Below are 22,630 nucleotides of genomic sequence, written 5' to 3'. Positions count from 1 at the left end.
GCGGGGCGGGACTTGGAGCACTGGGGTGGAGCTCTGGTCTTGCCTGAGACGGCAGAGGCGGCTTTGGAGGCGCTCACGTTGGTCTCGCCCCCGAGAGCCGATTGGCTGACCCGCTGGGCCCACGATGGGCCGGGGGCGGGTCCATTTAAAGACCTCGGGACAAAAGCGGTCGCTGTCTGCTGCCCAGACAGGTGCAAGCCCAGCTGGGCTCGGTCCTCCTCGGCAGCCAGCCCATCTCCCGGGGGATGGGGTGGGCTGTGTTTCCTTGACAGACGTTTGAGAGGTTCCAAGCCCCAGCGCAGCGGAGACCATGGCCCCTCAGGGCTCTCGGGCCCCGCTGGAATTCGGAGGACCCTTGGGTAATGGGACAGAGAGAGGGGGTGCTTAAGGCCTGAGACTTAGAGGGAGAACTGGAGGGTTGAGCTGTGAACAGGGATCTGAGGGTGAAAGACTGAGGGTTATCGGGAGGCAGTGGGATCTAGGGGTTTGCAGGGGAGTGTCTGGAGAAGGGGCTGCAGAGCTGGGAATTTGTGCAGTGGAGGACTGGGCCGACTGGGGGAAACAGGAGCGGAGTCCTCGAGGGGAGCAAGATAGAAGTCGGAGAACGGGGACCAAGGGCTGAGAACCGGATATGGAAGACGGCAGTGAGAATGCCCAGGGGGCCCTGGATACGACAGGGTGCCTGTTGGGATCAGGGAGAGCCGGAGAGCGGACCCCCGGACGCGATCGCCCCCTTCCCCAGGCGCCGCGGCGCTGATGCTGCTGCTCCCGGTCACTATGTTCCACTTGCTACTGGTGGCCCGCTCGGGCCCAGCGCGCCTCCTGGGCCCGCCCCCCTACCTGCCGGGACTGGAGGAGCTGTGGAGCCCCTGGGCGCTGTTGCTGTGTCTCACCTGGCTCGGCCTGCAGGCGGCGCTCTACCTCTTGCCGGCGCGCAAGGTGTGGCCTCAGCTCGCAAACGCGCGGGGGAGGCGGGGGAGGCGGCGGAGGGCGGGGGCTCGGCGAGAAGGAAAGGCCCCCTCAACTCTTATCAGAACTGCTTTGTGCCCGCAGGTGGCTGAGGGGCAGGAACTGAAGGACAAGAGCCGACTGCGCTACCCCATTAACGGTGCCTGGGGGCTGGGTCCTTGCGTGGAGCTGCGGGTTTGGGGGTGGAGCCCCAGGCCCAATGGGAAGGTCATGGAGATGGGCCCGCGACCCCAAACTCTTTATTTTGCGCCTCTTTTACGTCCAGGACAGATATGGGGGTTTCATTGGTCCTTTCCACACCCCTCCTTCCTCCATTCCTAGCACTTGCTGCTACTCAGAGAAGTGGCTGAGGTGACCCTCCAAGAGCCCAAGTGTCTGATCTGCGACCCCCTGAGCTTTAGAGAGTGTGTGTGTGTGTGTGTGTGTGTGTGTGTGTGTGTGTGTGTGTGTGTGTGTGTGTGTGTGTTTAAGGTTGGGGGGCAGCAGAGGTGGAGGGTCTCAATCCCAGGACTCACCATGTGCTGCGGTTCAGGCTTCCAGGCCCTGGTGCTGACAGCCCTCTTGGTGGGCCTGGGGGTGTCAGCTGGGCTGCCCCTGAGTGCGCTCCCGGAAATGCTCTTGCCCTTGGCATTTGCGGCCACCCTCACCGCCTTCATCTTCAGCCTCCTTCTGTATCTGAAGGCTCTGGTAGCCCCTGCCTCGGCCCTGGCACCTGGGGGGAACTCAGGTGAGAGGAGTCCCAATTGGGTAAGGATAAAGGCAGATGGGGGTGCTGGCTTGCAACTTCACCCGCCATTATTCTCCAGGCAATCTCATTTACGACTTTTTCCTGGGACGGGAGCTCAACCCTCGCATCTGTTCCTTTGACTTCAAATATTTCTGCGAGCTGCGGCCTGGCCTCATCAGCTGGGTATGCTGGGCATGGCTAAGTGGGCCTCTAACCAAGGGGAGGGGTGGGATGGGTGAGCAGGGCAGGGCAGGGCCTAAATTGTGCTGACATGTCATTAATCATTCCACAAATATTTGTTGAGTCCATCATGTGCTCTAAGCACTGCTCCAGGTACTGGGAGACAAAAGAAAAACATAGTTACAGGGAAGAAAAAAAAAATGTCTGTCTTCATGAAGCCTACATTCTAATAGGAATAAAATATGTCACATGTCAGGGGATGCCATGAGGAAAAAGCACGGAGGGAATTAGGAGAAACAATTTTAAATAAAGCCGTCAAGTGCAAAATCTATTTCGAAGAGATGATTCTGTGCTGCTAGAGGTCAGAATGGTGCAGAACTTCAAACTTGTCAGTGGACTTAGCAACCTGTCCATCGCTGGTGGCCTGTCTTGACAACAGGCCAACTGTGTTTTTTGTTTATAATCACCCATACTGGTCTGTGGTCATGATCTCCTGAAGGGTCTCTTGGGCAAGGTCCCCATCACCCTGGAAACTGCTTCATCCAGAGGCGGGAGGAATGCTGTGTGCCCATCAGGGGCCTGGATCCTGGCCTTCGAGGCTATTTCCTCATGTGTGAAATGGAGAAAAGTAAGAGCTTCCTCCCAAGATTATGGTGAGGATTAGAATTGGTAGCCTGACAGCACCAAGCCCAGTGCTACCAGAATGGGGGTGCTCAGTACAGATTCGATACCAACTAGTCATTACTGAGCACTTACTATGGCCAAACACACCATGCTGAGCACTGCATACACATTATGTCCATGATTATCTCCATTTTCTTTTTTTTTTTTTTTTTTTTTTTTTTTTTATCTCCATTTTCTACGTGGAGGTGGGAAAGGAGGCTTTAGAGAGGGTGAGCAGCTTGCCCAGGTGGCAAAGCTGAGATTCAAAACCAGGTCTGATTTAACTCAAGCCTGAAGTGTCCAGTTGCTCCCTATGCTGCTCTCCCAAAGGAAATACTGCAGGACAAGGCAAGAAAAAACAGGTCAGGAAGTGGACAAACGCAGTGTCTCTGCCCCTGGGGACAGGGCTGGAGCCACTCAACACAGGCCTGGAGAGTTAGTGACGGAGAGCTGAGACAAGGGGACAGGCTGGTTGCTGCCTTTCCAGGCGCTGTCACCTTTGTAGAAATGGACTGGGGATGGACTACCCTGTCTCACCCTCCGCCTAACCCCCAGGTCCTCATCAACCTGGCCTTGCTGATGCAGGAAGCAGAACTTCGGGGGAGTCCCTCACTGGCCATGTGGCTGGTCAATGGCTTCCAGCTACTGTATGTGGGTGACGCCCTTTGGTACGAGGTGAGGCAGGACGGGGCCGGGGAGGCAGGGGAGGGTTCCTGAGGACTTTGTGGGGACTAAGCCAGTGTGTCTGGGTCCTGTCCCTGCAGGAGGCAGTCCTCACCACCATGGACATCATCCATGACGGATTTGGCTTCATGCTGGCCTTTGGGGACCTTGCCTGGGTACCCTTCACCTACAGCCTGCAGGCTCAGTTCCTGCTGTATCACCCACAGCCTCTGGGGTGGCCTCTGGCCTCACTCATCTGCCTCATCAATGGTCAGTCGGGAAGGAGCAGCATTCTCCTTCTCCTGTGGGTAGTGGGTCAGGGTCAGATGGAAGGCCCCTGACCACCTGCTCATGCTTTCCCCCAGCTGTTGGTTACTACATCTTCCGTGGAGCCAATTCTCAGAAAAACACCTTCCGAAAGAATCCTTCTGATCCTAGAGTGGCTGGTGAGCTGGGTTTCTGGGGTGCTATGAGTGAGATGGGGCAACTGGACTTCCAAGGGTTCCCCCATCCCGCTATGTGTCTTTCTCCAGACCTTGAGACCATCTCTACAGCCACAGGGCGACGGCTGCTGGTGTCCGGGTGGTGGGGTATGGTCCGCCATCCCAACTACCTTGGAGACCTCATCATGGCTCTGGCCTGGTCCTTGCCGTGCGGTGAGTGATTTGAGAGGGGTCACAAGTGTGTGTGTGGGGGGCCAAGGTAGAGGATGGCCAGTCTGGGTGAGGAATGGAGAACAGGGCTGCACCCCAGTGGAGGGAGTAATCAAGGAGCTGGGGATGCACTCAGGGTGTGGCTGGGGCAGACCTCTGGGACAGCCTAGCATGCCAGCTCTCCCTGCAGACTTTGGCCCTTTCAGCACTGAGCTGATGCCCCTGTGAGCCATTAGCGATGGAAACGTTTGTGAACTGGCAGGCTGGCTGAAAGGAGAAAAACTCTTCCCCACAGGGGTGTTCCACCTGTTGCCCTACTTCTACTTCCTCTACTTCACTGTGCTGCTGGTGCACCGTGAGGACCGGGATGAGCGGCAGTGTCTGCAGAAGTATGGCCTGGCCTGGCACGAATACTGCCGGCGTGTGCCCTACCGAATTGTGCCCTATGTCTACTGAGGCAGCTCAAGACACCCCAGGTTGGGGCACGTGCCTGCCCAGCTGCCAGCTCACTCGGCACCAGGAGGCTGGATGCACCTGGAACACGAGGGCCTGCAGCCTACCCTGCGCTGAGCTCCAAAACACTGGGATGAACAGCCTGCTAGGTGGCTGGAGCGAGGGGGAAATGGAGCCAGTACTCCAAAATGGAGTGGGGGGGCTGCTCTTCCTCCTTAGATAAACAGCTGGAATCCTTGGTGCTGCTTCTCTTCCTTTCTGGGGCGGGGGTGTTTAAAGACTGACTGGGTCAGCCCTGATCAAGAAGAGTCTGGGGGACGGTGGCATGAGAACTGCCACTCAGAAATGGGCACTGGCGACAGGGCAGACCAGTCACAGCTTTATTAATGACAAAGGGTCTCCAGCTCAACCAGGGAGCTCCTCAATGAGAGTCCTCCGGGCAGGTGGCAGGGGGCCTCCCCAAAGCTGCTCCAGCTCCCCCGTGAGGGCTGCCACCTCCTCGGCCGCCACAGTGTGGGCTCGGTGGGCCGTGGCACAGTCTAGAGCCAGGGGTGTGAGGGCGTCCTCATTTTCGTTGGTCCAAGACAGAAGGAACTGGCATTTCTTTCGGGCTCGGTAGAGGCGATCTCGTTCTTCCGGGGCCACAGCTTGTTTCCGGGCCCGGCCCAGGGTCTGCACCAGGTCACCCAGTGCTGCCAGCGTGTAGCTTTTCTGGTTGGCCGGGCCCTCACCCAGCAGGATACGGGCGGCTTCGCGCATGGCACCCCGTGTGCCCAGAGGTCCGGGGGGATGCTCGCCTGCTTCCAGCACATGGGCTGCGGCCTGCAGGGCTTCCTCGGCAGAGGCGAAGACTTGCTGGGCGCCCAGGGCTCCGGAAACGCCGAGCAGCGTAGCACAGAATTCTGAGAGCAGCGCCTCGTCGCCGCCGTGATACAGGGCCAGAGTGTGTGCGTAGGCAAACAGCACGTTGGGCAGCTGGAAGCGCACGAGCGGCGACGCCCGGGCCCTGCTCAGGCTGGCCAGCGCGGGGATCCGGGTGGGCACGGCGGGAGAGCAGGGCCCGGGGAGGTCTCCAAGAACCAGCTCGACGGCCGCGGGCTCATCCCTCAAGGGTTCCGGCGGCATCCTTGCGGGGGAGGGCTCCAGTTCCTCGGCATCACCGCTTGGGGCATCACCCAGCTCTTCCAGAAGCCGCGGCCCGGCCCCGCGACCCCACCACCATGGCCGCCACGGGGGCAGCAGCCGACCGGCCTCGCCTCTGCTCAGCAGCCGCTCGAAGGCCACCTTCTCGGCCGGGGCCAGCCGCTCCCAGAGTCCTGAGAGGCCCCCGGGCGCCGGGCCAGGCCTGAGGCCTACGTCCCCGGGCTCATCCTCGGTCTCACGTTGCTGACGCAGGCGGCGCAGGGCGGTGGCCAGGCGGCTGGGCGAGGCGCTGCGGCCGCGCAGTTCTCCCAGCACCTGGTCACGGTAGAACTCTTCGGCGCAGGTGCCATGCGCCTGGTAGCAGCGCAGCGAGCAGTAGGGTACGTTACAGCGAGGGCAGGTGTAGCGAGCCGGCTGGGCCTCCCCAGTGGGGCAGAAACCACAAGGCCCGGCCGGCTCCATGGCAACTGGCGCAGCACACCACCAAGGAACGCACTCGCGCTGCAGATCGGACATTTCCGGCGCTTCTCGGCCTTTTTGCGAGCCCGACGGAGCGCTTCGTCAAAGAGCTTCTCGACAGTTTCCGGCCGCATTCGGAGGTCAAGCCACGCCCCCAACTTGACCCGCGATACGTCACAGGAGCCGTTGATGAGGTAGCCCCGCCCTGCGCGGTGGGAGCGCAGGAAAAGTGCGTCTGCCGGGAGCTCGGTCGGTACCAGCCCGCCCCCTAGTGGTTACTTCTAGCATTATAAAGCGCTTTGGCAAAACCTAATCTTAACTTGAAGGAAAGGGAAGCCTGGCATGCTGCTGTCCATGGAGTCGCAGAGTCGGACACGACTGAGCGACTGAACTGAACTGACCTGACCTGACCTACTCTGGGCCACTAACTGTGCCAAGTCGATGGGAGATGAGGCGTCCCTGCGCTGGAGGGGCAGCCATTCTACTAGGGAAGAGTGGAAGGAGAGTGAAAGGAAGACCAAGGAGGGGTACTTAGCCTAGACAGGGTGTGTTGGGGGCACTTCTCCTCTTGAGGAAGCAACGTTAACAAATATTTGAGCTCCTCTCTGACTTCTAAAGAAAATATACCGAAGAGCAAAATGAGACGGGGTACCTATCCTAATGGAGCTGAGTTTGTGGTAGACTGGGGGTGATGACTCACCAACTGTGCCAAAAGCTGTGAAGCTTCGATTTATGGCACCCCTGAAAGCTCTGGTTCTTTGGTGCCTTCTTACTCATATCCAGTCCCACAAATAGTCAGTTCTACCTTTAAAATACCTTGTCTTTATCTCAATATGGATCATCTATTTCCTTACCAAGATCTGGATGGATTTGAAGAGTCTGCTCATTTTTGCATCCCCCCTTCCCAGGTGTAGCTAGTGGTAAAGAATCCGCCTGCCAATGCAGGAGACGCAAGAGACAGGGGTTCAATCCCTGGGTCAGAAGATCCCCTGGAGGAGGAAATGGCAACCCATTCCAGTATTCTTGCCTGGAAAACTCTTATGGACACAGTCTGGCAGGTTACAGTTGCAAACAGCCGGACATGACTGAGCAACAGTGCACACACACCCACACTGCCCCTGGTGGTCTAAGCTACTTGTTCTTCAATTAGATGACACCAGCCTAACTGGTTTCCTTTTGCCAGCCCTCCAGAAGAGTCAGCCAGAGAAAGATCACAAGTCATATCCCAGCAGGCCCTTACTTAAAAACCCTGACCTGCATTTGGACTGAAACCAAACTCCTCTCCACATCTGACAAGACCCTGCAGGATCTGCTACACACCGCCGCAGAGTTCTCCTGGCTGAAATTCACCGTCTCACCACTTAATCATTGCCTGTTTAAGGTCTCACACATCCCATCCTCAGAGACCTTGCTAGGGTAGTTATCTGTCCATCACTCACTCCCTCTTTCATTACAGCACCCTGCTTACTTTCTATGACCACAACACTTACAACTAGTTTTCTTGCTTTCCTCACAAGCCACTAAATTCCTAAAAGAGATGGGGCCAGTGTCTTTCTAGAAAGCTCACTATAAAAGACAAAAATAGCCAATACATTTGTGTACTTTTCTAGATGGCCGGAGCTGATCTAAACACTTTATATAGATCTGGGAGATGATGGCAGTGGACTTCTCTGGCAGTCCAGTGGTTAGGACTCAGTGCTTTCACTGCAGGGCATGGATTCGAGCCCTGGTTGCCTGGTTGGGAAACCAGAATCCCATAAGCTGCATAACAGTTATTGCAAAAAAAAAAAAAAAAAAGCCAGACAGTCAGTGAATAAATGGAACAAGGATCCAGACTCAAGACAGTCCAAGTCTAGAGCCCAATAGTATGCTGTATCCCAAGAACCAGGAGGTTCAAAAACCTTAGCAGAATGAATGAATGTGTATGCATGTGTTTCTAGCAAACTTTAATCAGCTCCAGATAACTCCAGTTCTAGAAACACTGAACCCATCAACCAAGCAACTTCACCTGTGAGGTCTATGATTAGGTTAGCAAAGCCAGTCAAGAAATCACAACAAATGATCACTGCAGTGCCAATGTGATCAGGCAACCCTTTCTAAACCTAGGGTAGACCAGATTCCTGACCTGGCCTCCAGTAAGGCCACACCTGTTCCAAGTTCAGAGAAAATACTAGACTGATATTCCCCAAAGGGCTGGCATCTGTGGTTACCAATTTTCACAGGAAGTTTTTTTAAAACATGTTTACCACTCTTCCACTCCCGTCCAGTCACTGAGTTCACAATGCCAAGAAACCAAAGTGAGGCCTGTTCATACCACTAGGCCTAGAAACCACGTTGTTCCCTCAGGCCCTGGAAATGAAGATGAAACAATGATATGATTGGGTTAAGTGGCTTTATTAGAGAAAGCCAAGATTACAGAGGAGTAAGCATTAGGAGTTAGCATTAGGGCCCTTCTTCTTGCCAAAGGTGGGCACGACATTGACAAAGCGCCGGTTGTACTGCATACGCCTCTTGGCCCTGCCCGTCTTCTTCTTCTTCTTCTCTTGCTTGGCCACCTGGGAAAAGCGAGGGATGATCAGACCTAGGTTGCCTCTCCTATGCCTTCCCTCTAGCTCATTGCCAAGAACAAAGAAACCAAACAGGGCAAGAGCCCAGGGTTTTGGCTTAACTGTGCCAGAAAAAACAAAAGTCCAAACCCCACCACTAACACTCTCACTTACCTTGGGAGTCTGACCTCTCACTTTCCCAGCACGGGCCAGGGAACCATGGACTTTACCTGTAGTGGGAAAGGAGGGCAGCAAGCAGTTAGAACAAGAAGGCACCACCCAGCAAAATCCTTTTTCCCTCAACTTAAGCTTTTAAAGGCAAGATGGGCCCAAGAAGAAATGAAAACCAAGTCATAGAGATTTGAACTCTGACCAAGAATGTCTAGTCTGGTACATTCTGGGGTGTCACTTCAGAATTTTCTAGCTCCTGACTAAACAAAGCCTAAGGAAGCTTCGGGAGATAGTGAAGGATGGGGAAGCCTAGTGTGCTGCACTCCATGGGGTCGCAAAAAATGGGACACACTTACACTTTGGTGATTTGGTCTGACCTCCCAGTTTTAGCGAGGAAACTAGGACACAGACAAGGGTCTACCTGGTAAGTGACTGAAACAGAACTACACTCTGGCTCAGTCTCCCATGGACGGCTCAAAAGTTCCTTCTGAGGGAGGTAAACAAGAGGAACCACCCTGAACTGAGGACACACTCTACACCCATAAGCTTACAAGCGGTTCAAAAGACAGCCCTCCCCAACTCACCTCCAAGCATGCGGCCGGCTACTTCCAGAGTGCTTAGAGCCTCCACCCCACACTGGCCCAGAGTAGCCTCATCCTCTAGGGGCGTGCCAGCCAGGAGCAAGACCTGATCTTCTGGAGCGATGCCCTCCAACGAAGCTACATGAGCCTATGGAGAAAAACAAGGTTCAGCGTTCCCGCAAGAAGCGAGGATGAACAACACACACACACACAAAAGCCCCAGAGGGCATCAGGGAGTCTTACCTTGATCTGAGCGACCGTCTCCTGGCCGGTCACCTCGAGAGTGTGTAGTTCCTGGGCGCGGACAAAGAGCTGCATGTTGCCGACTAAAGAAAAGAGAGAGGGGTGGTTTCTAAGAGAAGAAATACTCTGGGAGAGAGGAGGATCGGTAAATGGGTGGGCGGCCGGGGACGACTGCGCCGGGAAGTAGGTGGTCTCGGGGTCTCACGTGGGTAAGGCCCGAACTGCCAGGGAGGACCGACGGGAATCAGCCCCAAGAATAGTCCCTCGTTCCCTGTTTTTTCTGCGTCTTCTAACCTCGAGGCCAATCTGCTATTAAGTCCTTCCGATCCACCCGTAGCCCAACTCTTACCTAGATCGCGACACCGCTGCCGCTACCGCGAAGATGGAGTCAAGGAAGAGGAAGAAGCGAGGGCGCGCACGCCCTTTCCGCCTGCTGCGTGTCACGTCACTGAGGAGCGACCGCCGAGGCCTCTGATATTTGTACATCCCGAAGCCGTTCTGGCTCCGCCTCTTTATGATTGCGCAGGCGCCTTCTCGGTCCCGGGCGGGGCGAACAGGAAGGGGTGGGACCAGGCTGGTTGCGCGCTCAGAAAGCTAGTTAGGTGGACAGTTCAAGATGGCGGCGACTGTGTGTCGGTTTGTGTTGCGGGGCTGGAGAACCGGTGTCCCGCCGGGCTGCGGATTACGGCGACTGGTGAGAGCTGATCCTGGAGCTGGGGGCAGAGGGCTAGGTGTGAGGCTCACTGTGTGCCTTGTAATCTAAAAACTGCGTCCCTCCCTAGGGGGCACTTTTCTGGAGCTCAGATACAAGATTGACAGAGAAGGTTGCAGGGTATGGAGCGCATTTGCGAATGTGGGGCTTGAAATATGATTGGAGGACAACTTGAGTTAATTAAATTAACAGGATTGAAATATGATTAGAGGACAGCTTGAGTTAATTAAGTTAACAGGATCGAAATATGATTGGAGGACAGCTTGAGTTAATTAAATTAACAGGACAACTTGAGTTAATCAGCACATCCGACTCTGGCTGGCTGCCTAGTTTTTTCTTTTTTTGGCTGCCTCCTTTTTTTTTTTTTTTTTTGAAGAAGCCGTTCCAGAGGGTGAGGATTGGCCCCAGATCATTGGCGACACTTTTGGGAACCTAGGACTCAAGATATATAGGCCGCTTCATCTTTTCATTCTCATTGTAACCCTGGGAGCCCGGGCTTTCTGTTGGGAGAAGTATGGAGGGACAGACTGTAATGTGACCTTAGGTATGTTTGCTGATGTCTTAATCTATCTTGGATGTACATAGGAGGTAGTAAAACCCCTAACTTGTCGAATTAAAAGAATTAAGTGAAAACAGTACCCATAAGCACTTAGTGTCTGGTTGTGTCCATATGAATTTGTGTGTGAAATGTTCCAGGTGAGGGAAGGTCACTTCAGATGAGTGTGAGTGGGAAATTATCACGATTGCTGAAAGTCCCTAACCCAGAGGTAGAATATTTCAGTAGAATACTCAGAGGAAACTAAAATATTGAAAAATGCCGAATTGGTCAGACCTAGGGTTACTCGTCTTTCCAGAGGTATACACACACTTCTCATTTGAGTCCCACAAAAATCGTGAGAGGCAGGCCCTTCAGAGTTCCTGACTTGTACCCTTTGTTGTTCAGTCGCTAAGTCGTGTCCCACTCTGCGACCCCATGGACTGCAGCACACACCAGGCTTTGCTGTCCTTCACTATCTCCCGGAGTTTGCTCAGATTCATGCCTATTGAGTCCGTGGCACTAACCATCATATCCTCAGCCTTGTACCCTGAGGGTAACCCTGTACCCTCAGACTTGTACCCTGCAGCCTGGCAAACTCAAGTCTGGTGCTTTCCTACCTCCTGACCCCAGGAAACCGGTAGCAGCGCAGTGAGCGGTCTTTTATTTATACTATTTAAACTCCAGCGTTTTATTTATACTATTCTCTTTGCCTGTAATGTTTCCTTTTTCTACTTAACTGAAGTTCTGCCAGCTGATGGAGATTTTTTTTTTTTGTCTCAGAGCCAGACCCAGGGGACTTCTGATTACCCCGGCTTCCTGGAGTCTGTGGATGAATACCATTTTGTGGAGCGCCTGTTACCCCCCACCAGCATCCCAAAGCCCCCAAAGCATGAACATTATCCCACTCCTTGTGGTTGGCAGCCCCCTAGAGGTGAGCTGGGTGATGGGGATGGCTTGAAGGGTGCAGGGAAACATCCCCCTCCCTAGTGGTCTGTCTGCCCTGGCCCAGGCTCTCAACTCCCCAGAGGGTTATATTGAGTTCACTCAGAGCTAGCATCTTAGGTTCAACAAAGGGCCGGGGATTGGATACCTGTTTTAGTAGGACCCATCCATTCACACTATTGGGGTGAGGTCTTCTCATGTGGGAAAAGTGAAGTATAGCGAGATGACCCAAAAACTTCCACCTCAGCCATAATTGAGAACATAGCCTGCGAGTTGGGCAGTTCTGCTTCCGCGAGTTTGGTTTTGCCATGCATTGCCAGTATGATCTAGTTGCTTAGCTTCTCCCAACCTTAGTCTCAGCAAAATAGAGATCATCTGCTCAGCACATAAAGTGCATTGTGCAGAGCTCGGCCTGTGCTAGGTATTCAGTTCTTGTAAGTCACCATTTCTTTGTGCCAGATTGATTTTAGCCTCCCTGACCCAGTGGAGAAGGGCAACGATTGGCTCCAGAGGGGGACCCAAAGATCCAGGGAGGCAAAGCCTCCGACTTAGTTTCTTCTTCAGCACCTGCTGGTGCCAGGCCTGTGCTGGGCCTTGAGGTACCAGTGTGAACAAGCTGATCCTGGCACTAAACGTAGGGAAAGAGCAGGTCTCCTGATCTGAAGTCTGGAGGTGGCTTTGCCATTGGGTTCACTGACCCTCTACACACTGAGGAGAAAGGCAAGGAAGTCTGAGGACGTTTGACTTTTCCCTGTCCCTCTCTGTCACAGACCCCCCACCCAACCTGCCCTACTTCGTGCGGCGCTCTCGGATGCACAACATCCCAGTCTACAAGGACATCACGCATGGAAACCGTCAGATGACTGTGATCCGGAAGGTGGAGGGGGACATTTGGGTAAGTGGGTGGGTAGGTCAGGGTCCATTTCTGACCTTTCAGGGCTGAAGGGACAGGAGCCTCTGGAGGGAAGGGTCTTCTGACCAGGCCTGATCCATCATCTTCCCCCAGGCCCTGCAGAAGGATGTGGAAGATTTTCTGAGCCCACTGCTGGGGAAGACACCTATCACTCAGGTCAATGAGGTGACTGGTACCCTTCGGATCAAGGGCTACTTTGATCAGCAGCTCAAAGCCTGGCTCCTGGAGAAGGGCTTCTGATGCCCAGCTGAGCAGCCTCCATGACAGCGTCCCCCTCAGACTGGAGTCCCGGGGATCCCAGGAGGAGGCTGTTGGAGCAACAAGGAAAAAGGGGGTACAGAGACCAGGGCTGAGGGCTTTGGAGCAGGCCGTGCATGCATAAAGGAGGAAATGGGGCTCTATGGGTGCCAGCACTGGGGGAGGGCTGTCTAACATTGGAGACCCACCAGAAACAGCCAAGCTAGAGGGGAGTGTTAATTGCCCCCCTTCCCCACTTTGGCGTGATCCTGCTCTCCCTTCATTGGAGCTCCTTGACTTCAGCTACTCAAGCTTTAGAGGTTGTTAACTGCCCCTCTGTTGAAAGCAATAGCCCAGCCCGGTTTACCAGAGGGTAGCCCAGGGCAGATGCATTGGGCACATTTCTTCCTTGGCCCGCAGACCTTCACTGCTGCAAAAAATCCCTGAGCCCTTCTTCTAGGTCATACCTGGCTTGGTAGAGGCTACCGAGAACCCAGGATGACTCAGACACAGATCCTGGAGGTCTTCAGTTCCAAGTGCCATGCACGTCAGACCCTGGGCTCATTCCTTTTACCTGTGGAGAGGTAAAAAGTGGCCTCCATCTTATTCTGTATTCTAGTTGGACCTGACTGGTTTCCAGCTCCAAGAAGCTAAGTGATTAGCTGGCCTGCAGGGCTCCTTGAAAGTTCCTGGCGTAGCCCACAGCAATCCCTCCCAGGTTGCTGACCTAGTATCAAGGCTGGACAAGGTGCTTGAGGCAAGAAGATCCTGACCTTCTGTCCCTATCATCCTGTCCTGCCCCAGCCAAGGAACCTTCACACTTGCCCCACCTGGGGAGTCCTAAAGGCCAGAGACCTGAGATCCCACCCCACCCCCACGTCAGCATCAAGCTGGCTCAATATAGGGTTCAAAGCATGGCTCCCCTACTTGCTCTGACCTCTGGCAGAGTAACCCTCTCTGGGGATTCAGTTTCTTCATATGTAAAATGGGTATATCTTCCAAAGACCTTAATAATTCAACACTGCCCAAGGACAGTACTGCCTTGTATAAATAAACCCACAGATTCCAGGCCACTCTCAAGTCTACAACCTGAGTTTAGAAAAAGAGGGAGTGTGGCACACCAATCCTATCACACCAGTTCCACCAGTCATTAATGCAGGTTTTTATTTGGCTGTATATACAATTTAAGCTATTAAAATTTGTACAGTATTTACAAATTAAATAATCATCTGAAACTGTCTCCAGCAACTCGTGTAACATAAAACCAAGGGGGAAAAGACAGGGGCAGGCAAGGCCTTGGCTCCTGTGGGCCCTGCCTGGCCCAGAGCCTTTTTCTAAACTGGAAAAATGAGGAGCTCAGCACTCCTGCTCCCCTTTCCTGGGGTCAGGCATTCCAATTCAAAATTTAAGCCAGAAGACATAGCAACGAAGTAACTCCATTCTTCTAAACTCAAGAAAAATTCTGCAAGTTAAGAAGTGGCCTTTCCATAGGTTCTGAGGCTTGCAGTGGTTCAGAAGCAGACATAGGAGCTCTCAGCCTAGAGTGAGGCTGCCCGGTGCCTGCTGGGTGAGACCAGAGTCTCACCTTAAACAAACTACAGGGAGAAAAGGGCCCGGGGGGGAGGGGCAGAGCAGGGCCCCTCAGTGCTGTTGCCTGCCCCTCCACCCCCAGATACTCCTTTCCCTGAGTTGTGTGGTTGCCAGTAAGACATGGAAGTGCCACAGGGCACAAAGGGCACAGCAGATCACCGCAAAGAGCTTCCGGAGAGTTTAGGTAGGAAAAGAGGTGAGGTGCCAGTCTCGGCGGGCAGGCCCAGGAGCAAGTTCCTGGCCTGCCTCCAGCCCCTTGAGTCCACACTGGGAGCGGGAGCTAATACTGTTCGGCACTGCAGCATGACTCCACACACAAGGGGGGCTCGGGGGCGGCCCCTTCTCCCAGGAGGGCACTGGGGGATCAGAGGGCATCTCAGATGCTGCACCTTTCTGCCTTCATGGGCCCAGCAGAATACAGGGCTGAAGGGTTGGAGAGGAAGCCTGGAAGTGACCCCAAATCCCCATGGCTGCCAGGGGACTGTAAGGGCTGGGGTCAGCTGGGGCCTCCAGCCTCTTTCCACTTGGTCTAGGGTGCCACCTTCTCCGCCTCAGAGCTGGGGGTTACTACTCCCTGGTGCAGGGAGGGCGGGAGCTGGCACTTGGTGGCAGGATGTGTCCCAGCGAGGGCTGCTCGAGAGGGGACAGGTCAAGACTGGGGCGTTGTCAGTGGGCAACAGGGGACTCCAGCTTTTGTAGACGGCGGCGGCGCAGCTCCGCTGCATCAGGCTCCCCATCTTCAGGCAGCTCCTCGGTGCCTGCTGACTCAGGAGCTGGGGACAGAGAGGTCCAGAAGTGGAACCCAGAGAAGTCCCCTGGCCCACTCCCCGGGGGCTGACCGCAACTACCTGAAGGCTTTTCGGGTTCAGGGGCTGGTGGGGAGGCTCCCGGGGATGGAGTGGTGGCCTCAGAGCTGGGGACGCTGGTGGAAGAGGCAGCAGCGACAGTGGTAGGGGCAGTCTCCTCAGTGGAGTTAGCTGTGGTGGCAGGCCGGGGGGGCCTAGGAAGAAGGGACAAGAGGAGGGCGTGGCATCCTGGCCTGACTAGACAGACTTTGCCTCTCACCAGCAGATGCCAGTGAACACGTGTTGTGTGACTCCTTGGAATTCTGTACCACAGACCGTAAACCACGTGCAGGCAGGGACTGCAGGCCGTGTTCACTGTCACACTGCCGAGTCCCCATCTGAAGTGCCAGGCACCTTCCAGACCAACCAAGAATAACCCACAAAGCATACGAGTCTCAAACTCAAGCTCCCCTCCAAGTCTGTACTGACACTGCTGGGCACCAGGCCCTTTGTACACGTCCCCTGCGAACAGGAATTAGAACACCTCTATTCAAATAAGGTAACGAAGGTCACAAAGTGAGTGAGTGATAGGATCAGGACTTGAACTCGGGCCAGGCTAGCTCCAGGTGAGTTTATCTGCTGTCTCAGGTCAAGGGCAGTGATTCTCAGTCATAAGTGTCACCGTGTCAAGAGGGTGTACATGATAAAACTGAAGTACCAGGAATTATGAGGAATCTGACTTTAGGAAAGTATAAAGAAACAAGATTCAGGTCAGCTCTTTAATAAATCCCACTTCTCTGTAGATCCAGACAGGCCTTGTGCAGGGGCAGGATAAAAAGACACCAAGAACCCTGACACCTTGGGTGTGCCTACAGGTAGAATGCCTGAATCAACAGGTGTCAGAGGGTGGCAGGAAAAAAGGGCTGAGAACCACCGCTGGGGGCCTTCTCTTGGCAGCCCCACACCCCCACCGCCCACCCTGGCCCCAGGTGTAGACGTACCCCAGGGAGGCGAGCACGGTGAGGTACTGGTTGATCTGCAGCATGGCGGCGTCCAGCAGCGTGTGGATGTTGCGCAGGCTCTGTAGCCGGGCCTCCAGGTGCTGTCGCTCATGGCCTTCCAGAGCCCGCAGCTCCTCTGGGGTCAGCCCGGCAAAGCCTGCGGGAGGCACAGGCATCGGGGGGAAGGCTGAAGGGAGAGAGAGGCTCAGCCTGGGCTGCCTGGGCCTGACACCCCGCACCTCTCCAAACCACCCCTGGAGAGGCCCCACTTACCAAAGGGTGGAGGCAGCGGCATGCCCATCCACGGAGGGGGGAAGGGGAAGCCGGGGGCGGGGCTGGCCTCCGGGGCGGAGGCAGGGCCAGGTGCTGGGGCAGAGGAGGCAGCAGCAGCTGTAGTTGTGGCTGCTCCACTGGGCCGAGAAAGAGCAGCTGAAGAGCAAGAACAGGAAGTCAGCAAGTGTTGACGGGCCTCTGCTTCCCTTCCTTCCATCCCCTGGCTGATGCGGTACCAAAGGGCTCACCTGTACTGGTGGGTGGAGGTGCCACAGCTTCTCCTGAGCCAGGGGGAGGTGGGACAGGTGGAAAGGGGCCCATGGGAGGCCAAAGCGGGAACATGCCTGGAGGGAAGGGAGGCAGGAGGCCCTGGGGGACTGCAGAGAGAAGACTGGTGGTGAGAAAAGGTCCAAACTGAGATAGATCCAGGTTGCAGGCAGGGGTCTGGATGTCCTCTGTCCTCTGCTCTCCCAGGCCCTCTCTGAGCTCAGCACACATCACTTGTGACTGCAATCATCTATGTTTGTGACCAGCCCTCGCAGCCTTCCCACCCACTCTAGAGGGCAGGGATTCTGTTTCACCTCAGGATTTCCCATTCCCAGTCCAGGGCAAGTACCCAACAGTGTTGGATGGCCAGATGAAGGGGCCACTCACAGTTGGGGGGCTGGGGCAAGAGTGGTGGGGCGTGGGGGGCAGGTGGCGGCCCCTGATCTGCAGGTTCAGGGGGCGGCGGTGACTGGGTTGGCAGCGATGCCCGAAGGACGTCCATACGGCAGGTGGGGCAGGTCTGCTGCCGCTGGAACCAGGAGCGCAGGCAGCTGGGGGTCAAGACCAGGCAATGGTTGGCAGGTCCCTGGGGGGGGTCTGCCTTCCAGAGCCACCCCTGATGCCCAGGCTCCTCTGGGCCTCTCCCACCTGGTATGGAAAATGTGGTTGCAGGGCAGTCTCTTGGCACCAGTCACCATCTCTTCTCGGCAGATAATGCAGACATTGTCCATCGCCTGCAGTTCCTCTGGGGTGGCGTCAGGATACCTGGTCAGAACAGGCCAAGGGCACGTCAAGACCAGAGCTGGACGCGGGGCAGCTGGGCCAGAGCTTGGGCGAGCAGCTGGGACAGGCCCACTTACAGTGTGTTCATGTTACGGATAGCTCGGCGAGACATGATGGCGTCAGTCACAGCTTTCTTGAACTGCCTGAAAGGACAGTTTCAGTGGAGGAGGGAGACTGGGGGAGGGGTCGAAGGTGTGGCAGGGCCAAGCTAGGCTTACCTCATGGCCAGGTACATCGGCCGGATGGCAAAGAGAGGGAACGTGTGCACCTTGATCATGATGGTCATGAAAGCCATGTACAGCAGAACCTTGATGAAGCCTGGGCATCAGGGGGACAGAGTGTGGCAGGTCACAGGACTTGGTAGGCAGGGCTGGGGATGCCAGTACGGGTTGGGGAGGTCCAGGCTCCTCTCACCTGTGAACAGCTCGGTGTAGAGCATGTACACAGCCTTGTTGTCCCAGGGATTCTCACTCTGGAGGTCCACGGAGTGTAGCACATACTTGATGAATATGGTGAGCACCATGGTCATCAGGATGGCGTACTGTGGGGGGGCAGATAGGGAACATAAGAATGCAGCCCCCTTGCTCCAGCCAAACTCTGCTATCCCCGGGCCTGTGCACCGCGGAGTGAGTGCCACAGTACACGCACAGGCTTGGACGCCACCAAGGTCCTCCTTGCTTCTCCACTCCCTAGCTGATGTGACTTTCAGCAACTCACTAGACCACTCTGAACTTCAGTTTGCATGTCTGTCAATGACAGAATTAACTGCTCCTGTGTAACAGTGTTGCTTTGCTGATAAAAATAGATGCAGGTCAAGTGCTCAGCACAGGGCCCGGCATACAGAAAGCACTCAACAAACATGAACCATCATCACTGGACACGCCTTCCCAGCTGTCCATCAGGTTAATTCCTTCTGTCCATTAACAGCCAGTTCCTCTGGCATCAACTTCCAGGAAGCCTTCCCTGAGCAGCAAGTCAGGGCTCCTCCACACATGCCTTTCTAGGCCTTATCCACTCTTCTAGGTGTAGTGGGCAGGGCTGGGACTGACTGACAGCTGCTCCTTGGTGGCCCACATGGGCTGGCCACAGAGCAGGTGCTCAGTAAAGGTTTGTGAAGTGATTCAAGGCACGTGCAGTGCCACCTCAGGCTTGTCCTCCCAACCTCCCAAGCCAGTTTACCTCAAAGCCAAACACCAGCTGCACAGAGGCCCCTCGGGTCAGGATGCTGTGATAGGCATGGCTGACGAAGAGGAAGTCCAGGATACCCAGGAGAAACATAAGGGCTGTGGGGACCCCCCAAATGGGAGGTTGGGGGGGTCAGCCCAGGGCCTGATAGCCACTTCCTGCTCCAAGACAGCTCCCACCCTCAAGCCCACCATGGCCCCAGCCATCTAGTCAGGTGGGCACACTCCACTGAACCCGGCCCCCTGGGATCTCTGGTTCTGCCTAAGGGCGGCCCAAGCTCCAGGTGAGGAGGCAAAGAGCTAATAAGGGGCCAGGCAGTTGAGAAGCCCTGGAGTGGAACAGGGCAGAGATGATGCAAATCAACTTCCTAAATTATCTTTCCTGTACAGCTGTGGGTGGAGTGGGCGGCCTGTGCTCTATGGTATGCTCCATGGTTAATGATTTTTCATGTTCCAGTCCTTCATGGTGCCTCTTCTCCCTCCAGCTCCCTCCTCTCCACTCCCATGGGTCTCACTCACAGACAATGCGGCAGTGAAAGAGCCAGGAGATATTGGGGCTGCGTTCCATCTGAGGCAGAGCAGAGAGGGGGCCTGTCAGGAAGTCTGGGGCTCACCCCACACCCCCAACCCAGTCCTCACTCCACGAGTCTGCCCTCCAGCCACTCTGCTCCAGAAAACCCCCTGACCCAACTCACAAAGTCCACACGGTCCTCAGCCAGCCAGTGAAAACACTTGAGGAAGAGGAGGAGAGTAAAGAGAGCAACAAAGCGGGGGCTGAAGTCATCCCGAAAGACGGTGAAGGCCAGACAAGTCTCAGTGACAGCATACCAGGAACGTTCCAGAAGGTGCTGGAAGTTGAACAAGGGAGGATATGGAACTCAGACACTGTTTGCCCAGCTCCCTGCCCCTCACCTTTGGAGCCATAAACATCTTACCTCCATCTCTGCTGCTCTCAGCTGTCCGAAAAACACCTTGCCCATCACCTTGCCCAAGAGGAAGACAAGGACGAACGCCTGGATATACAGGACCTAGGAGTGAAGAGAGGCCATGTTTTGAGGTCACTTTCTGCCTTGTTCTGTCCGGGGCTCATCATTCAAGAACCTCTCCACATCCCCATCACAATTGGTTTCAAATTAGGTCTGGCACCTCTTCTCTTTTCTCCTACCTACCTGACCTTTAGCCCCACCTCTGTCTCAAGCAGACTCCTCCTTCCCTCCCAGGGAGTTCCTCCCTCCCTGAGCCCTGAACTCACTGCCATGCTGGGGCTAGACTTGGTCAGGTACACCACCGTGGGGTAGAACTGGTGCTTGAGGTAGTAGGCATGAGCCACCACGGCCCCGGTCAGCGCCAGGCTGGCCGCCATCATCACGGCAGTTCGGAACATTGCCCTGGCCTGAGGACCTGCAAGGGGAAAGGAAAGAATTGTTGATGCCCATACCATGCAAACCTAGCACCGTGCCTGAGATGCAGTGTTGTTAAACAGGAGAAAGGAAAGAAAACCTCACTTCGTCCTCACCATCATCGCGTCAAGAATAGCATATGCTCCCCTATCTTACAAATTAGAAGACCGAAACTCAAAGGGGTTAAGTGCTCACACTGACGCAAGGCCTGGAGCCTGGGTTAGTTCTGTTTCAAATCTAGGGCTCTTTCCACGCTGCCTGCCAGACCGCCGCCTCTAGGGAAAAATGAGGAAAGGCAGCAAAGTCGGAGGAGGGACCTGCTCCCTTTGCCCCTAAAAGTGACTTTGATGGGGTGGGCTGCAAAAGCAGAAACCTCCAGAAGCGGGAACGGGCCGCCTGGTCTGGGAGAAGCCAAGGCGCTGGGGGGCGCAGCCGGGCAGGGGCAGCGCCGGTGACAGCTCGGCCAGGGTGGGCAGCTCTGACGCGCACCCCGCGGGAGCGGGGCGGGGTACGTCAGCCTGGAATCCTGGAACCCCCACTCGCCCGGGGCAGTGTCAACTCGGGGCACCGGAGAAACGGCCGACCGTCAGGATGCAGGAGAGGGACGAAGAGGGGCCCGGGTCGCCCCCACCGCCGCGCACCTGTAAGCGCCAGGAGCTGCGAGCGTCGCAGGCGGGGCCGGGCCTCCGGGAGAGCGGCCGCGCGGGCGCCCGTCTACGGCCAGCTGACAGGCCGACAGCGGGCGGCGGGGCTGAGGGGGCGCGTCAATCCCGGAGGCCTCGAGGGGGAAAGCCCAGGTCCCGACTCCAACCACCACCCAGGCCCGACCCCGGCCCACTCACCAGGAGCCCAGCACCGCGAGCCCGCTCAATGCCCGCGACTGCGGAGGCGGCTCCGGTTAACAACACTCCCCACCCCCTGCGAGCCGGAACTTGGAGGGTGAGACACCTCACTTCCGGCGGGGCGGGGCGGGGCATGGGTCGTACCACGCGCCCCCTTCCCCTGCCCGCGCTGCGGGTGGCGCCGGGGGCGGCAGTCCCACCACCCGTCTGGGGTTCGCGCCTACGGTTCGCGCCACAGATGAGAGAGGCGAGAGGTGGTCTGAGCGGCAGAGGGGAACCAGGAAAAGATTAGTCTCCCCATTTACTAAGCACAGATGGTAGCGTCTCCGCCGCTGAGTGGACTTCACTTAGCCGAGGACTCGGGCTCTCCAAGCTCCTAGCGGGCGAGGAGGGCAGGAGGGGAGTCGTGCGGGCCGTACCATTCGGAGGGGCTGCGTCGGCAAGGGAAAGACATTACAGGCCTGAGAGAAATAAACAGGATGTCTTAGAGACTCATTCCAAGGGGACTCACAACAGTTTGATAAGTTAGGTGCTTTCTCAGAGAAGTGGATGCAGAAAAGAAAAACGTGTTCCCTCCTAGATCACCCCCAAATTGGGTGGGAGTGAGTTAGATCCCCGTGGCTGCTACTGATTGCTCAAAATAGAGTTACGCGGACCAATCAGAAAAAGAAGTGAAACTGCTGGCCTGTAGGAAGAGGAAAGCAGTTGAGCCGTTGCTAGGGGCGGAAGGTGGCGTTGCCTAGGGCTAGCTCCAGCCCCAGAGGGTAGAGAGTAGAGAGGGCGCAATCCGTGGGCGGGTGTTCTGAGTCTGCCCTAGGGGAACGTTTGCTGCGCCGCGAAAGGAAGGTGTACCTGGGACTGTACAGGTACAGGAGTAGGAGATAGACCTTTCATTCCGGTTCACCTTGCGATGGGAGTGTCTATGCAAAAGGAGCGACTTCACTGTCGCGTGCCTGCACCCCTCCCCAAGCCTACAGCGTTGCTGTTCTTAATAGTTCTGTCCTGGGCCGCCGTAGCCACGGCTCGCCACATCTTGGGCTGTCATCAGCCAGCCCAGTCTGCTCATTGACAGGATAGAGCTCCGTCATCGCATTTAATCATCAACCACTAAAGTTGATGAGCTACGTGGTGCTGGTCTCGTTTTGTACTCGGTGCTCAGTCGCTTCAGTCGTGTCCAGCTCTTTGCGACCCTATGGGCTGTAGCCCGCCAGGCTCCTCTATCCAGGGGATTCTCCAGGCAAGAATACTGGAGTGGGTTGCCAAGCCCTTTTCCAGGTGATCTTCCCGACCCAGGGTTCTAACCGCGTCTCCTGTGTCTTCTGCATTGCATTTTATGTGTTCTTATTTTATACATTCTCATTTTATATGTTGGAAATTGAGGTATAGAGATTTAGCAAGTCCTGGGATGGACACCGGATCTGTCAAACTCAGTTCCCATACTGTTAGCCTCAGTCACCTTCACCACCACGTGTTAACCTGAGCTGGCCTGACCAGTTTAACTTGTCACCGAGTTGCCTCCCCCACACAAATTACTGATACCACGATTGAGAGGGGTGACATCCCTATAGATTCTACAGATACTAAAAGGGCAATAAGAGAGTATCATGAACAATTTTATGCCAACAAGTTATACAACTTCTAAGATGAGGAGCAAGGCAAGGATGTCTGCTTTTCCCACTTCTATTCAACATTGTGCTGGAGGTCCTGGCCAG

The 22,630-nt window shown here is 55.6% G+C and overlaps 6 protein-coding genes across 16 annotated transcripts in view; 3 read left to right on the top strand and 3 right to left on the bottom strand.

Annotated features, from left to right (window-relative positions):
- The first annotated feature begins 171 nt into the window (after positions 1-171).
- Positions 172-4,546, top strand: TM7SF2 (transmembrane 7 superfamily member 2). Of its 3 annotated transcripts, XM_081532493.1 has the most exons (10): positions 172-359; positions 743-939; positions 1,054-1,108; positions 1,502-1,696; positions 1,776-1,879; positions 3,095-3,214; positions 3,304-3,472; positions 3,568-3,648; positions 3,736-3,858; positions 4,151-4,546. In XM_081532493.1, exons 1-10 carry the CDS (start codon positions 311-313, stop codon positions 4,309-4,311), a joined length of 1,254 nt encoding a protein of 417 aa, XP_081388619.1. In that variant the 5' UTR covers positions 172-310; the 3' UTR covers positions 4,312-4,546. The 3 variants fall into 3 exon arrangements, with proteins under 3 accessions (XP_081388619.1, XP_081388621.1, XP_081388620.1); XM_081532495.1 differs by lacking the exon at positions 1,502-1,696; XM_081532494.1 differs by lacking the exon at positions 3,568-3,648.
- Positions 4,547-4,674: 128 nt separating this feature from the next.
- ZNHIT2 (zinc finger HIT-type containing 2) lies at positions 4,675-6,026 on the bottom strand. The gene has a single exon (XM_081532497.1). The coding sequence runs from the start codon at positions 5,965-5,967 to the stop codon at positions 4,714-4,716; it is 1,254 nt and encodes a 417-aa protein (XP_081388623.1). The 5' UTR covers positions 5,968-6,026; the 3' UTR covers positions 4,675-4,713.
- A 2,259-nt stretch (positions 6,027-8,285) lies between these two features.
- On the bottom strand, positions 8,286-9,901 carry FAU (FAU ubiquitin like and ribosomal protein S30 fusion). Its single transcript, XM_081532472.1, has 5 exons — positions 9,801-9,901; positions 9,452-9,534; positions 9,212-9,356; positions 8,631-8,686; positions 8,286-8,465 (listed from the first exon to the last, which is right to left on the bottom strand). Exons 2-5 carry the CDS (start codon positions 9,524-9,526, stop codon positions 8,340-8,342), a joined length of 402 nt encoding a protein of 133 aa, XP_081388598.1. The 5' UTR covers positions 9,527-9,534; positions 9,801-9,901; the 3' UTR covers positions 8,286-8,339.
- A 158-nt stretch (positions 9,902-10,059) lies between these two features.
- On the top strand, positions 10,060-14,033 carry MRPL49 (mitochondrial ribosomal protein L49). Of its 2 annotated transcripts, none has more exons than XM_081532471.1 (4): positions 10,060-10,145; positions 11,488-11,632; positions 12,414-12,538; positions 12,650-14,033. In XM_081532471.1, exons 1-4 carry the CDS (start codon positions 10,068-10,070, stop codon positions 12,794-12,796), a joined length of 495 nt encoding a protein of 164 aa, XP_081388597.1. In that variant the 5' UTR covers positions 10,060-10,067; the 3' UTR covers positions 12,797-14,033. The 2 variants fall into 2 exon arrangements, with proteins under 2 accessions (XP_081388597.1, XP_081388596.1); XM_081532470.1 differs by having other exon boundaries at positions 11,482-11,632.
- On the bottom strand, positions 13,932-21,853 carry SYVN1 (synoviolin 1). Of its 6 annotated transcripts, XM_081532460.1 has the most exons (17): positions 21,771-21,853; positions 21,338-21,379; positions 19,929-20,077; positions 19,612-19,704; positions 19,372-19,524; positions 19,196-19,244; positions 18,672-18,775; positions 17,907-18,033; positions 17,711-17,810; positions 17,570-17,635; positions 17,358-17,474; positions 17,097-17,260; positions 16,691-16,819; positions 16,443-16,598; positions 16,170-16,356; positions 15,232-15,383; positions 13,932-15,156 (listed from the first exon to the last, which is right to left on the bottom strand). In XM_081532460.1, the coding sequence occupies exons 3-17, from the start codon at positions 20,058-20,060 to the stop codon at positions 15,050-15,052; spliced, it is 1,836 nt and encodes a 611-aa protein (XP_081388586.1). In that variant the 5' UTR covers positions 20,061-20,077; positions 21,338-21,379; positions 21,771-21,853; the 3' UTR covers positions 13,932-15,049. The 6 variants fall into 6 exon arrangements, with proteins under 6 accessions (XP_081388586.1, XP_081388585.1, XP_081388583.1 ...); XM_081532459.1 differs by lacking the exons at positions 21,338-21,379; positions 21,771-21,853 and adding an exon at positions 20,718-20,982; XM_081532457.1 differs by lacking the exons at positions 21,338-21,379; positions 21,771-21,853 and adding an exon at positions 20,919-20,982 and having other exon boundaries at positions 16,147-16,356.
- Positions 20,618-22,630, top strand: part of SPDYC (speedy/RINGO cell cycle regulator family member C) — a 53,331-nt gene continuing 51,318 nt past the window's right edge. For 2 of the 3 annotated variants that reach the window (XM_081532463.1, XM_081532466.1), the window contains exon 1: positions 20,618-20,719. In XM_081532463.1, coding sequence (XP_081388589.1) covers positions 20,668-20,719 — 52 coding nt within the window. In that variant the 5' untranslated portion in view covers positions 20,618-20,667. Of the gene's footprint in view, positions 20,720-21,659; positions 21,785-22,630 lie in introns of those variants that run through there. The other variant, XM_081532469.1, reaches the window with a different exon arrangement.

Source organism: Giraffa tippelskirchi, chromosome 10 (genome assembly GCF_054371585.1).
Source record: "Giraffa tippelskirchi isolate mGirTip1 chromosome 10, T2T-mGirTip1v1.2.pri, whole genome shotgun sequence".
Classification (NCBI taxonomy): Eukaryota; Metazoa; Chordata; class Mammalia; order Artiodactyla; family Giraffidae; genus Giraffa; species Giraffa tippelskirchi.
The sequence above is the reverse complement of the archived record's forward strand: the minus strand, read 5'-3'. Positions and strand labels throughout refer to the sequence as shown.

Coding starts and splice junctions, on each gene's coding strand:
- TM7SF2 (XM_081532493.1), top strand. CDS start 311: ATGGCCCCTCAGGGCTCTCGGGCCCCGCTGGAATTCGGAGGACCCTTG. Junction 360..742: donor GGAATTCGGAGGACCCTTGG/GTAATGGGACAG, acceptor CCCCTTCCCCAG/GCGCCGCGGCGCTGATGCTG. Junction 1,109..1,501: donor ACTGCGCTACCCCATTAACG/GTGCCTGGGGGC, acceptor GCTGCGGTTCAG/GCTTCCAGGCCCTGGTGCTG.
- ZNHIT2 (XM_081532497.1), bottom strand. CDS start 5,967: ATGTCCGATCTGCAGCGCGAGTGCGTTCCTTGGTGGTGTGCTGCGCCA.
- FAU (XM_081532472.1), bottom strand. CDS start 9,526: ATGCAGCTCTTTGTCCGCGCCCAGGAACTACACACTCTCGAGGTGACC. Junction 8,687..9,211: donor AGCCGGCCGCATGCTTGGAG/GTGAGTTGGGGA, acceptor TTCCCACTACAG/GTAAAGTCCATGGTTCCCTG. Junction 8,466..8,630: donor TGAGAGGTCAGACTCCCAAG/GTAAGTGAGAGT, acceptor CGCTTTTCCCAG/GTGGCCAAGCAAGAGAAGAA.
- MRPL49 (XM_081532470.1), top strand. CDS start 10,068: ATGGCGGCGACTGTGTGTCGGTTTGTGTTGCGGGGCTGGAGAACCGGT. Junction 10,146..11,481: donor GCTGCGGATTACGGCGACTG/GTGAGAGCTGAT, acceptor TTTTTGTCTCAG/AGCCAGACCCAGGGGACTTC. Junction 11,633..12,413: donor TGGTTGGCAGCCCCCTAGAG/GTGAGCTGGGTG, acceptor TCTCTGTCACAG/ACCCCCCACCCAACCTGCCC.
- SYVN1 (XM_081532457.1), bottom strand. CDS start 20,060: ATGTTCCGAACTGCCGTGATGATGGCGGCCAGCCTGGCGCTGACCGGG. Junction 18,776..19,195: donor CTTTCACTGCCGCATTGTCT/GTGAGTGAGACC, acceptor GGGTCCCCACAG/CCCTTATGTTTCTCCTGGGT. Junction 16,357..16,442: donor GCCGCTGCCTCCACCCTTTG/GTAAGTGGGGCC, acceptor CTCTCCCTTCAG/CCTTCCCCCCGATGCCTGTG.